This window comes from Orbicella faveolata, unplaced genomic scaffold, assembly GCF_042242905.1.
Source record: "Orbicella faveolata isolate gen_17 unplaced genomic scaffold, um_ofav_v1 contig_1, whole genome shotgun sequence".
Lineage (NCBI taxonomy): Eukaryota > Metazoa > Cnidaria > Anthozoa > Scleractinia > Merulinidae > Orbicella > Orbicella faveolata.
Genome location: NW_028301536.1, coordinates 11200001 through 11214254, shown reverse-complemented (window position 1 = coordinate 11214254; position 14254 = coordinate 11200001). Strand labels below are relative to the sequence as shown.

Genomic DNA, 14254 nt, shown 5'->3' with positions numbered 1-14254 from the left:
CCCATTAGATTGTTGGGAGTGGATGACCCTTGTTTAAGATAAAATCTGGTTATGTTAGTTTTAATTAAAACAGGACCAGCAACATAACTGTTGTCATGGCGACGCACGACGGGTGCCATCTTGTTTCTTTTGTGATGTACATTTCTGGTGCCAAGTTTAAAGAACACTGCTTTAATATTTCTAGAGATATTCTTAGTGGAACCACCTACGATGGCATCACCTATAATACAAAAACGTGAATATCTCTAAAACGAAAAAAGATGTTCCAAAAAGGAAAACGCCATTCTTCTTTACTTTGAAAAGCCTCTCAAATCAGCAACAATTATGTTTTATTTCATAGGCACTTTAAGAGAGAAAAGCGCTTCCCCCAACCTCACCCCACCTCACAGAAAAAAAAGCTCGTTCTCAGAGACAAATATTAGGGACCTTACGCATATACAAAGGCGACGGCCACGACCACGGCGAGGACGACGCTTAGTGAAAAATGTGTTTCTGTCCTTCTTTGGAATTTCGCATTTATTTGGAACTATCCAGTGTGCCTGTCGGTTTTAAAACTTGCCTGCTGCCAAATAGAAATACGAAAAGTTAGCCGTTGTTGCAACAACAACGTGAAGTGACCAAATTCTGCGTTCTCCGTTCACGTTCTCCAGACAACGCAGAATTTGGTCATTTCACGTTGCTGTTTTGCAGTGGACGGCAAAGAAATGTACCAAGAATTATAACGCACGTGCACAGCCATTGTTTTTTTCATTAAACTTTTTGTTTGGTGACGTTCTCGTTGCCGTTGCCGTCGTATTTTGCGTAAGGTCCCTAATGGCGGGAAGGGCTTATTAGGATAGTCTGTGGATCCTCGAACAACTATCCCAGTATTTCAAAATTGGAAGATGATAATAATACTAATGATAATAATATAAGCGGCCTTGTCTTGAATTGGAGGAGAGATTTTTGTTGCATGTTCTTCGATTCACTGCTGTCATTGGTGTGCAATAATACCCACCTACAAGTAATGCCCACTTACGGCTGCGCTCAACTGAAACAAGGAGGGATGCAATTTTTTTACAAGGAATATACCTCAGGCAACCTAAGGGAAAACGTCGACGAGAATATACATATATTTTAAAATTGGTTTGTTCTTTCATGTATCAGTAAATCCTTTCAAAACAGAAAAGAGTTGCCTCTGAATGATTAACCTTTTGGTAAATAATAACTGAATAAAGTACTGTTGTTGTTGTCGTTGTTGACCAGCGTGTTTGCTCTGACGAATAGCTCATCTGCTCTACTTCACATGTGTCTGTGTATAAGAAAGACTGAAACAAGATCCACAATTCCTAGCTCTTGATTAAATTAATCAATGCAAAACGAACTACTTTGGTCTGATATCCGGGTTTCATATGATGAGGACAAGACTGCTGCTGACTGGATCCCCGGAGACGGAAATTATACAGGGTGATTGTATACGAAACCAATTCACATTAACGAATAACAGAAGACTCGCTCTTTTGTAAAACTGAGAGCATCATTAGATCAACTGTAGACAGAGAAATGATTCACCGAGTGACTCAAATGGAAACCAACGTGTCAAAGCGGAAACTGAACGCTGCAAACGTGGCATCCAGTACTACGTGGCTTGCAGTTTCCATTTGACTGACATGCCACTAATAATACAATAAGTTGTCACTTTGGTGAAAGTTGGCGGTCCATTCAGTGATTGAGTTCAAGACTGACGACATACATGTAGCAATCACGTACATAGCTCAAGGCGGCACTCGATCACTGACACGACATTTATTGTATGTGTGAAGTGTGAAAAGTGCAACAGCTTTATTCTCAAGATCTTAACAGTCACGAAACAGCAAAATCGATTGTTAGGCGTTGTCTCTGTTTCCAGCAAGAAAAAAAACTTAATATTGAATCGTATGGTAGCTTGTTCTAAAATGCCCTCGGAAAACGCGATAAACTGTAGCGTGGAAAATTATGAAGATAACAGAGCCGATAATTTTGAAAAGACTGATCATACGCGAAGTGAACGGAAAAAACTGAGCACGATATTATACGTCCCCGCTCTCCCTTCCGAAATGCTTTTTCAGTGACCGCTGACGCCAGTGACATAGGAGCAGCTAATGATAATGTATAATACTAATATACCCCTGCCTCCAAAGCTGGACAGTCTTTTTATTTATTTTATGATATTCAGTCTTAACGGTTGATCGTTATAGTAGAGATAGTGTTAAAAAAAAAAAAAAACTTATATATAAGAAAAAAAGTAAAATATCGCAGACGGGCTCTTCGATGGTGTTTCATTATAAAGTGGAATTAAATTTTCCACACTTTTGAGGGTCTTTCACCGGAAATTTCTGTGTTTTTCTCGAACTCTAACGAACTTGATAACTCGACATAGCGCATAATAACAAGAGCAAGAAAAACGAGTTCTTGTTCAATCTGGTAAACCAAGGTTTCAATCAATTCAGAATCTTTACCCGCCTTCAGGCATGTCAAAGCATTGACAGGGTATCGTTTTGCTGTCGTATACGTGACCAGCTTGGATGGCATCCTGAGGCGTTGGCCAAGATGCCTGTTATTCATTTTTGGTTTCGGCACGTATGATGATCGTAGGCGTTGTGAAGCGAATAAAGACATGCACTTGTCAGGGGCACCCAACGGATCGTTTCGGAAGGCCTTTAATCCCCTTTACTCCCGGAAATGCAAAATCATTTTTCCTAATTTATACAGTCAACTGTCACAGTGGTTGAAATTTAACAGTCCTGTGTCAAAGAACATATTTTTGGAACAGCCAACCGTTCAAGTTTACCCTAATTATGCACCGTGCGTACCGCTTACACGAGAATAGTTCTTCCTTGAATATATAAAAATAGTTTGTCGACTTCCTATGCTCCCGTCGTCAAAAATCCAAGGAATTTTAACACTTGTGGCTTACTGAAACTAGTACATTGTTCCTGCATTCTGCCCCGCGTTACCACGCACATTGTCGACGCGTTTCCTGTGATAATAATCGCCACTTCAGTTGTGCCCTATCGTTAGAATATGCGGTTTCCATTTGTAATTAAATTTGGAGAGGGAAAATAAATTACTGATTGCCTGATTTCCCCTCGGTCATTGCAATCATCATTAAATAGGGTAAAAAAAAATGTTGCTAGTGGACGACTTCGAAAATATCCCTTGATGGTGTGATCCATTCTAAATATATCATCAGGTTAAGGGTGAGAACCACATGACTAAACTGTATTGTGTATTATATCCTTGCAACGCACGATATCCTTTACGACAAACAACATTTAAAAGGTCGGCCTTCATGATCAAGCTAAGCTCAACAGCGAAATAAATGTTCTTTTTCCCCTAAATGGACACCATAACCTTGAAAACACGAAATTAAATGAGATACGGTTGCCTACGGTACGTAGTTATTTAAAGAAAAGATAAAAAATTCCGCTTTGAGATATTTTTATTATGTAATGAACACGTCTTTAGGTAATGCTATTTAAGTGCTGTTTTAATGCAGAAATATTTTTTTTAGAAATGATAGTTCTCCATTATGTTTACTTGGGTTCCTAAGGGAACCTCGCCGGTGAAAATGATCAATAAAGAGGTCATCCATATTGCGCAAATAGGGGAGGGTGCCCCGTTTTTTATTGCATTTTTGCAACATTCTTAACATAATCACCAAACGGGTTAAGGTTTAGAATTTTTCATACACCACTTTTTTCGATGAAATCACCCTGTTATTTTGAGTAAGTGATCCACTCAGTAATTTGACGTTCTTGTTATGCTGCTCAAAGGTTAAGTAGAGATTTACCGTGCTTGTCTTATGATCAGATGGAACTCGTGATGGATCCCTGACTTACCTAAGGCAGTGTTCAATTCACACAAAACAAGACTGTTTTTATTTTGTTTTTCTTTTTATTTTAATACATCATTTTGTGGCAGACTTTTGTTTTCCTCTTATATTATCTTTCAATTTATCTTTTCGATTTACAATATATTTTATTTTATTTTATATACAGTATACTTTTTAACTCCATTTTCTTCTTACATATTTGACAAAGCTCGAGAAACAAACTTTATATTTTCTGAGTCTCCCTCGTTAACATGAAATAAGTGTATGTTTGTCATTTAATAAGATGAGTGGCTTTTCATATATTCTCTTTTTTACAAAAATATTCACGTATGTATCAAGTAGAGCATGAGTGAATTTCAGGCTCATATCAGTTTTTACCAAACTCTTTCGTTGTAAGAGTAGAAGACATGAATAAATCCTCTTGGTAATGTCTTCGTTTTAAATATTACTTTGGAAAACAATTTTAGATATATTTACAATATACATTGAGAATGCTTTTATTCTACACATCAGCTAATCTATGCGGAGTACCATGGGGAAAATAAATTATTTCGGCAACGATGCGATTAAGACACAATTGAATAACGTATGCTTAGTGAATCGAAACAATACTTTGCTCTTTGTCAACAAATCTTTCTAAAAAGATTAATTTTCTTCAGAGTTAAGCTTGAAAAAATTGCGTCATGAACTTCCAAGTTTATATTATTTCAACATGTTTAAACAACCTCAACGTTAAACTGATGTAAACTGGTGACATTATTTTTCGCTTTTCTTTTCCTAGCTATTTTACCGATGAACTACATGGGTGATGTAACAAGTCCTGGTGAATTCTGTTCGTTACTAGATGGAGTTATCCCTGATCCACATGGCAGCGACGAAAAGCTAAAGAACCCAAATGGAGAAGTGACCGCACAGCTTGTTGTGGGCGTGTTTATTAACAGCTCAGTACTGCTCGTTGCTCTCTCGGTCAGTTGAGTCTCTGATTCCCAGTTCAGTAATTGTCCCATGAAATTAAAGTTTGGAGATATGACCGATCGCCTTTTCTTGACATACTCATAAGCTTCGTCTAGCCTCAGCCGATGCCTGCTTATAAGGTAGGCGAGGCAAATGGTAGCTGATCTGGAGATGCCTGCTTGGCAGTGAACCAACACTCTTCCTTTTGAGTTCTTCACTGAGTCTGAAATAGGATTAAAATAAAGAAAAACATCAAACAAATTTATCTTACAGAGCTAGGTAACTCGAAACATATTACAACTTCCTCTACGCGTCAAAAAAATTAAATTTGAGTCAAAGGAAGATAGCGGCAAGGTAAAAAAAGACCAGCATAAATTGTGTTTGGATCTTTAGCTAGGCCTGTATTATAAATATATTGTTGAGAAACTTCCGCCCACACGTATTGTAAAGCGAATTCTTTCATAATATCTGTTTTCCGGGACGTGCCCATTTTGTCTCTTTTTACAATGTTAAACAACATTTTGTAAACAAAAATTCGTCGAGAAACATCTGATAATGTTTTGCAAACAGAGGCGCAATATATCTTGCATTAATATCCGATTATTCTATAAAAAGTTATACAAATATCCAACTATTTGCTGTTTCAGTGTGGAACAAGGTTGGTTGTGAAAGTCCCGATGAGCTTTCGATTTTGACTTTCCAATCAACGTCTAGCACCAACATTTAGGAGTACGAAACTTATTATTGCCAAGCAACGTATCTGACAAAAGAGGCGCGTGAAGACACAATTTTGTACAATACAAGATGTTCGAAAGATCTTCTTACCTATAAACGCAGCAGCTTCCTCGAACCATCGGCCAATATCTGCTGTATAAGTATCATCTACTGGAATAGACTTGTAATGAAATGCCTCCTCAAAAAAGTTCGGAATATTTCTTGATACATTCACAATAGCAGTAATCCCCAGGCGCTGAAGAAGCTCTTTCTGGGACGCATGAATTTCACTTCCAAGATATAAATGTGGTAAAATCTCCACTGGTTCATTTGCATTCACTGACGAACTTGGACGTGACTCGGCGAAATCCTTCATTTCTGTGTCGTGTCTCGGGCTGAATGTTCTTTTAGAATCTTTCGTTTTAAGCTTTAACCCAAGCGGAGATGTAGTTGTTTGTGACGGCGATTGTGGTTTAGCAAAGTAGCACATCGAAGGGTACGAGGAGGAGAACCTTTCAAAGCCTCCTAAAACAAAAACAGCAAGAATAGGATTTAATGAAATGTTCTGAAATGTTGATGTTTTTATTTTGATTTGTCAGGAAATACGTGTCATCCAGGGCAAGGGGTCATAAGAACTTCACTATAAAGTATATTCATAGTTAGTCTAATTATGGTAGAATTAACTAACGAAACTGAATCACTTGGACATGAAACTGTTATTTTCTTAATGCTTCTTTCAGTTTCTTATACGATTTGTTGAAAGTGATCGTGTATTGTTTCACATTGTTTGACATGATGCATCGCACGTCTCCGTGACAAAATAACTGTGACGTCATGTAACGCTTTGTTATTTTAACAAGTTGAAAAGTTAACACAGCGTCACCAAAATATAAGTAACGCTCGTACAGTCTCACTGGTTTAGAAGTGATTTCAAAACCCTACATGTTAAGTTTAAGTTTGAAGGATCCATAAACTCGCTGAGAAACCTGACCACAGTAAAAATATGGGAAGGATTACTTGGAAACGTGATACATGTTGAAATGCCTGTCACAGCTGGTCAGAGGAATCACGTTTTGGCGCGTTGTAAACCCGCCAGAACCGGTTGTGTCAAAATTAAAATTTGAATGATAAGAGATGAAAGAAGTTACGAATGCGCTCGAACATCTTCAGCAGCGGAAACATTTTTTTATGAAGGAAATCCGTTTTTGATTTCTCGGATCATTAGTCATAACATTTGAGTATTTTACAGAACATCTTTAGGATAATGTGTGAGGGTTGCGCTACTGGAGACTGGATCAGAGTTGTTTTCTTTCTTCGCACGTGATGCTTTTGTTATTTTCCCTCCATTTTCATAACAATGAAACTCATTCATTCATGAATTCTTGATGGCTACGTAGTGGCTTTGTTATCGTATCACAACACTCGCTTTCATTCAAGCGAGGAATAACAGATAAAACCAACACACATTGTAATATCCCATCTAGTTTTGAAATTTTTGAAATTACTACCTTGAAGTTTTTACCTACATAAGGCAATCATTTGCAACTAACGATGGAATGGTAAAGATATGTTCACAGGCTATAAACACGTGGCCAACTTAACAATGGATATCACAGACCTGAACCGTAAGAACGAGAACAGCGGCAATAGCCGAACATAGCTTACCTTTAATGAAATATAAGTTCTTGTTTATTCTCTCCCTCCTTAGAAGCATATAAATTATCTTCATTGTATTGTCCATTTCCAAGTCTTTCCAGTCCTGTGTTCTATCCTCATATAAAATCAAAGTTTCTGCGTCGGCAAGCCTTCGTTTCGACTCTGGAGACGTGAGTAAGCAATCTAAAGTGGATGTTCCTCGGTGGAGTCTTCGTTTCAAGATAGGTGGGCAGTGAACGTTCAGTGACCCCTTGATATGCGAGGCGTTAAATGACAGAAATGAACGGCAGTCAATAACTATGCACTTCTGACTCAGAGAACTAGCCATGTTTACAACAGTGAGTGGGGCAAGGGGCCAGATTAATATGTCACTTTCATCCATTGCAACCATACTCTTTGATTCAGCGATGATTTGACCAATAACTGAATTACGGTGTGGCTTTCCTTGTTTACTGAAAGAAATTATACACCAGCGATTATTTAGTGATGGATAGACTTCTGCTTCTACGGGCGCACTTCTCTGTAACTGATGTTCAGTTCAACAAGCCCGCGTTTATATTCTCTTTATTCCCGCCCAGCTCTCATGTTGCTATTTTGATCATGCGTGACGTCATTGAAAAGGCGGTTTTGTTACGTCGTGTCGTGTCTCACGAGTTTGTCCCGACCTATTATTTCCTTTCATTGGCGAAAGCTAATACCGCGACGACAGATGAACAATACAAGAACAATAAGCAAGACATTCCACTCGTGACAGAAATGTTATCAGATTTCTAAATGACGTCCTTTAAGGCAATTAGACCTACTTTCATCAAGTATCGACTATCAAATTCTAAAATTCTTAGTATATTTGCGCAATTCATGTATTCGTTAAGTTAAAGGTTTTAAAATTCCAAGCTTTGAGCGCATAACATTTTTTTGTGTTAAATAAGGATAATTAGCAGTCATCCAGAGCATTTCGTTCCATCAAGGGGTATCAGAAGAAATTTTCTGTGTTGTAAATCAAAGCGAGAGAGAGAGAGACGAAAATCTATGGGATAAATTATTACGACTAGAACCCGTAAAGAACGCCAAGCACTTTCTCTTTACTATCACATTTCCAAGCCCAAACATGGCTATTGAAAGAAAAACAAACCAGTATTGTGGACGCTCGTCAGTTCTTTTTATAACAATAAGCAAATTGCTATAATTTGATCCGTCACTCTCCCAAAATAGTAAGCATCAATCACTGATCTGGAAAACAATTATATATATATATATATATATTGTTTTCTTGCAAAGACACATCGCATTGCTACATTTGCACATTTTGATAAATTGTTTTGCAGTTTTCGTTGGCGCCATCTGTACATACAAGCGATCAAAGTGCTTTTGTGGTCATGTTATCTTCATAAGAATGCAGATAAGATATCGCTGCTAATATTCCAATTGACCACAGCGCCTCTCCTTGAATTCCACACATCAAGTTATAAAAATCATATTGCCAAATTTAAAAATATTCGGCCTTGATTTTAGAAGCTAAAGCCGGCATTGAAGTCCGTCAGGCCTTGCCCATTAAACGAGGCCGTCAAACTTCAGTTTTAAGCTTCTGGTTCCTTCAACCGGATAAAAGCAGTGGAAAGGCCGAGATTTTGGTATTGTGTGGGAATGCAAGGCCTAAAGTTATATTTTCCCTTATGTAGCGACGATAAAATACCGCATCAAAGAACAATTAGCTAACACACTGAAGTTCAAACGGTAGCCCAGATCAGTTCCCGTTAGTTGAACATCCCCAAACTAATTATGTGCAAATAGTGCGTGACTTGTTGGGTTCCGGTTCGTTTCTCTCACACCCTATTTCCGTTCAAGCTAAATATACTCCTGGCATCATTACAAGCTGGCAATTTCTTTTTACTTAGGCCAACCTTGTTTTCCTTTCTGACATGCTATAGCTAGATTCGGAATAACGCCGGCTGCTCGTAAAAAAACTACTGCGCCCTTCAGATTTAAGTTTGACCTTTTGTACTGACCGTTCGCCGACGGTAATATTAATTTCTTACAGGTGAACAACTACTTTTATTGTGTGGGCAGTGTTAACTCTCTGATATGTATTGGAAGTCACAAAATGGTAATAGCCGCTGATATTTGATTTCGGCAGTATCGAACCATTTTTGGACTCGCTTTTCTGCTCCGCAGGAACGGGTCTTTTGGGAGAGTACGTAGGTGGGAGGCTTGCACTACCCGGCGGCCGACTGAGCATTTCACCGCATTACCTCTGAGTAGGCAATGTAAGAGGAAATGAAACTCCAAGGACTGAACATCGGCACTCAGTGAAAAAAGTAAAGCCATACCGAATGTAAAACCTTGCTCGATAAGTTATCCAGAAATAACGGAGCAGTTTGTTTCCCCTAAGGATTTTACTCGAATGAGAAGACTGGCGAAAAGTAAAATGTTTCGGCAAGTAAGCAATTTCCTCTACGAATTTTGCTGAGTTGCTAGAAATGTCTACCTGTTTTACAGAGAGTAGCTGAGAGTCCTATTAACTTCTAGTCACCTAGTCACTTATAAAACAAGTGTTTTCGTGTTTCCATAGTTGATATAATGGCCGTGATAATGAGCCAGTTCTTTAAATGAACTGACTCTGTAACAAGTAACTCCAGGTTCTGTTCTGACTTGGTTTCCCAATACAGCCGTACTGTAACTCAAATGGAATGTAGTCGACCTTTCCCCCACAGTATGTGATTTTACAAGATCCGCCATAACTCATCAGAATTTTGATACCATTTTGTTAAAACTATTTTCGTAGACCTAGTCTCAACTGCTTCCGTTTTTAAGCTAAAAATAATTCCAACAATAAGAACAAATTTTAAATTTCATTTTGTTAGTGTTATTTAGTCTGTTGAGTGATATTTTTTGACGAAGTTTAATCTATGATTCTATGATTCTAGCTGGGCATGTACCGTGACAGCAGCCAGCTGATTTCACTAAAACAACAACAACAACAACAACCGTGGCAACAAGCTGTGGCCAGCCAAACAAGCTTCTACACTAGGCCTAGGCTCAAGATTTTTCGAGCCAGTGCGGAAGGCGAAGTTACGAAACGTTTATGGAAAACTGAAAAGAACTTATGACTTCAAACTCCCTTCTAATATTAGTTAAAGGAGTACGATGACTGCTAAATGGTAGAATATTGATTTACTATTCATCCCATGCTCTCGCAAACTCCGGCGTAGAATAGTAAAATAAGAGTTTTGATACACTACGATTCTTTCGATTCTCCAATAACTTTATTTCTCCGTGTTCCGTTCTTCGATTCTCCATTTTTTTTCGATTCCACATTTCTTCTCATTCCCCGATTATTCTGATTTTTCGCCGGAGTTCTGGTCTAAAACCGGAAAAATCAGAAACTTTGATCAGCAAGGGACGGTATAGTTGCATGCAGTAAGAATTGAGGGTGCGGCGGCAGTATTTAAGAGCTCCACACACCTTCAAGACAAATCCCAATTTTAGTCGTATTTGACAAAAATCGAAATTTTAGACTTCATCAAGGTGTGTGGCTCACGATTTTGAGCCGGCCCATTTTAACAGTTCCGGGCGCCATATTGGAATAGTAACTGCACAAACATCATAGCGAGGCTGACGGTGACCACAACTATATCACTCGTCTGCGGAGGGTTTCCGGGTATGTTACATTCCGCTTTTTAAATGGCTATACAAGTCCAGCAAAGTAAATTCTGGAATTGTATCATATCCAGAAGATAAAAGGTAGCGGTTTAAGAAAACTTTTGTGAAAATATCGGAAGCGATCGGCAGAATACAAGCGGACTTGGTGCTTGAAGCTTATGCAGTAGTTTAATTCGCCTTAAAATGCATGGTCGCCAGAGATCACTAGAAAAATTTCTTTTATAATGATGCATTTGAATACGAGGAGACATTGAGATGAATCTCCGCTCTGATTTAGACTATAGATCTTTGCCAGTTGCCTGAACATAGTTGTAACAGCCTGTGAATACCGACACGGCAAACGGTGACGAATATTTTATAAGCAAAAATTAAAATCCTGCCAATTTTTTACTCATGTACACTGTATGTAGAAGCTCGTCGCGTAAAAGTAAACAGAGGAACATTGGAAGCATTTCCTTAATTCCTTCTAAAGTCAATTTTTATCAGTTTTTATTTTTAAATGTAATTTTACTTCGTCATTTGGGGGTTGTCCCACTCAACAATTTCCACATACTGTAGGCTAGCTTGTGTTAATTTTCTTTGATGAACTCAATTTTGGCGGTCTGCTTTTTTTTTTCCCCTTTTCTCTTCTGTCATCCCATAATTATATTCATAAGTAACAGACAAGAACCAGGGGCTTATTGATTTCTATATTTCTTCCTTCGCTACTATTCTTGCATGGACAAATTATAAAACATATTTATCCCCGTGAACATATAAAACTCTTCTGTTTTATCAACCTAACCCGTCCACAGTCGAAGAAAAATTCTCTCACACGAGGGCAAAATATTTGTAAGTTTTGTCTGTTAATATGTAGAGAATCAGAAAAGGAAATGATCTATGAAAAGAAAAGAAGGATCACCGACCATGTAAGAAAGTCAACTGCAGGCGCACCCAGTGCCAAGCCCTATACTTGCTTACCGTAAATCCTCGAATAAGCGCCCCCCTCTCGCGCCCCCCTCGAATAAGCACCCCCATTTTGTGGACGAGTAGTGAGACAACAAAGGATGTATAGTTTTTGTCGTGTAGTATTAGATTTGTGCATTGCTTCAGTTTGTGAAGAAACTGAATATAAATAAGAAATAACGAAGAAATAACACGTCTGCTCCACAGCAGATATGCTAACGAAGTGGGAAAAGTATCCTTGCTATTTAAAAGGTTATCGATTCGAAAATATACTTGAAAACTCCAATGGTCAAGAACCTGGGACCGTTCCTATGACGCTGCGCTGATAGCTGGTCACCTCAGTCTCACTATGATGTTTAATAATGGCGTCGGGGCCTGTAAAAATTTTTTTTTTTTCGGTCGAAACTAAAAAATTCGAGTCACACATTTGATATTTATCGCATGAAACTTTTGTCGTAAAAGGAGATCGTATGCGTAAAGCAGTGCGGCTATAAATTTTCAGTGCTATTTTCCGATAATTTTCTCAGCGACAAAAATCAGGCTTTGTAGCAAAAGGTCTGCGGAGGGTTTAACTTTCAGTACCTTTTCGTCTCTACAAACAGACGAGAGGAAATGATTAAAATAAAGCGTCAAAAATACTGTACGATATGTTTGCGGGTCTATAATGCTACAAATACTATAAGGGAGTACGTATATTAACGTGATACCCAATTTAAGTCATAGTCGACAAGCACAGAAATATGAAAAAGGAACCAATAAAGCGGATATCTAAGTTGAAAAGAAGCTGGAAAAATGTGCAAGTATAAACCGTGTGCATGTCTAGTAGTTGATGATCGTTCACCAAGATTCCCGTGTTTTCGCGCGTGTTATTTACTATAACTCATTCATTCATTAGTTCATCACACGTGGTGTGACTAGATCGCCTGCCGGCCAATACTGATTCATCACACAAACAAAATAACAAACGACCATTATTACAAACTCTTTCCCTACGTATACGTAAACATTTTCCTCATAAAACAGCTTTTAAAGTTTTGTTCTTATAATTATGGAATTGTACTCAGTTGTTTGTCGTTTCTGCGCTGTTCAAAGAAATCAATCGAAATTAAAAAGTCACATGCGTCCATATAGGATTATTTTTATAACCAATAGCGTTTTCAGTAATGCACATAAGGGATACCCTTTGTTTTGTTCTGTTTTTTTTTTTTTTTTTTTTCTTTATCGAAACGTATCCAAACTATAATCAATGGTGTAAAGACTTACCTTGTTCTGTAGCTAAGCTCGAGATTCACTCATCTCTCCGTTGTTTATCAGAACGCCAAGCACATGGTCATACGCTGTAGTATAACAACTGACCGGAAGTGAATTTAGTGACTGACTTATACCAGTTCAGGGCCAACAAAAGACCACAGGTCTTTTTGTGATCACGCGTACATGTTGCACAATTATTGACACATCTCAGACGCTAAGGCGTTCAACTAGAATTAAACGTCTGAAATCCAGAAAAGGTCTTTACAATTCGGAGAACTCAGTCCAACTTTAGTTCAGTACTTGGAAGTACGGTTTGATTCGAACAACGACGATTCCTGAATGACTTAATATTGAAAATTGAATCAACAAACTCACGGCTGGTACCCGCTGTATACGACAAAAAGGACAGATCATTTGGTGTAAGAATAGTTAACCAGTTGTAACTAAAACAGGATCGGACTCGTCAGAAACATATGATATCTCCAGCGGAGTTTATTTCCGTCTCCATTTTAGTTAAGTTTCTTTGTGATCAGTTTAAAATTAATACGATCCAAGAAACATCTGGCTTCTTTAGTCGGAGTCGAGTCGTTCGAGTTATGTATTGAAAAATTTGTTTGCCTCTCACGACTCAGAGAAGACTGAAAACTAAGATGCGCCGCAAACTCGTCCCCAGTCTTCGCGGAATCACACATCCAGAGAAAGCCGCATTTCCTATCCCTAGGCACCAGGCTAGCCTCCGCTGCTACGACTTGTCCCTTTGAACACCCAGAACTAAGAGTAGGCTCAGGTCAGCTATGACCGCTACTGCGCCCTTGCAGGAGTGGAGAACACGGGCCTTGGTGGTAAGGAGGTACTTCCCTTCTCGTTTGTAACAGTCCCCCGAGCAGTCGTTCAAACAGAGGCGTTTCTTACACGGTGTTGTTCGTGAACATCCCTATTGTTTGATATTTCACATTTATAAAATGATTACAATTTCTTTCTCAGTTGGTTCACCGGTGCATGAAAATGAAGTTCAAGAATTTGTTGTTGTTATTGTTGTTTATAGATAGATATGCTGACTGAATTTCTATCTGGCTCCGTGAATTCTAGTCTTTCCTCTATCCGGGTATGAACATTAAAACCAACCAGAATAGATTTTTGTAAACATCGCTTGAATACTGATGAATTTAATTTAGTTCATTTCCTGTTTTCAATTTTCACAAAGAATGATGTCACCTTGGA

The 14254-nt window shown here is 38.4% G+C and overlaps 2 protein-coding genes across 3 annotated transcripts in view; both read right to left on the bottom strand.

Annotated features, from left to right (window-relative positions):
• Positions 1–3895: 3895 nt before the first annotated feature.
• LOC110064824 (dual specificity protein phosphatase 1-like) lies at positions 3896–7725 on the bottom strand. The gene is made up of 3 exons (XM_020771923.2): positions 7187–7725; positions 5633–6046; positions 3896–5030 (listed from the first exon to the last, which is right to left on the bottom strand). Exons 1-3 carry the CDS (start codon positions 7566–7568, stop codon positions 4651–4653), a joined length of 1176 nt encoding a protein of 391 aa, XP_020627582.2. The 5' UTR covers positions 7569–7725; the 3' UTR covers positions 3896–4650.
• Positions 7726–14167: 6442 nt separating this feature from the next.
• The window catches only part of LOC110064834 (uncharacterized), a 5739-nt gene continuing 5652 nt past the window's right edge, over positions 14168–14254 (bottom strand). For both annotated transcript variants that reach the window (XM_089288926.1, XM_020771938.2), the window contains one exon: positions 14168–14254. This exon is cut by the window's right edge and continues 628 nt beyond it. The gene's annotated coding sequence lies outside the window, so the exon portion shown is untranslated.

Bases quoted from the DNA above. Each gene is read 5' to 3' on its own strand.
- LOC110064824 (XM_020771923.2), bottom strand. From the start codon at position 7,568: ATGGTTGCAATGGATGAAAGTGACATATTAATCTGGCCCCTTGCCCCA. The intron at 6,047-7,186 runs GTAAGCTATGTT...TTTTTGTTTTAG, and splicing joins GAACTTATATTTCATTAAAG to GAGGCTTTGAAAGGTTCTCC. The intron at 5,031-5,632 runs GTAAGAAGATCT...ATCCTATTTCAG, and splicing joins GGAAGCTGCTGCGTTTATAG to ACTCAGTGAAGAACTCAAAA.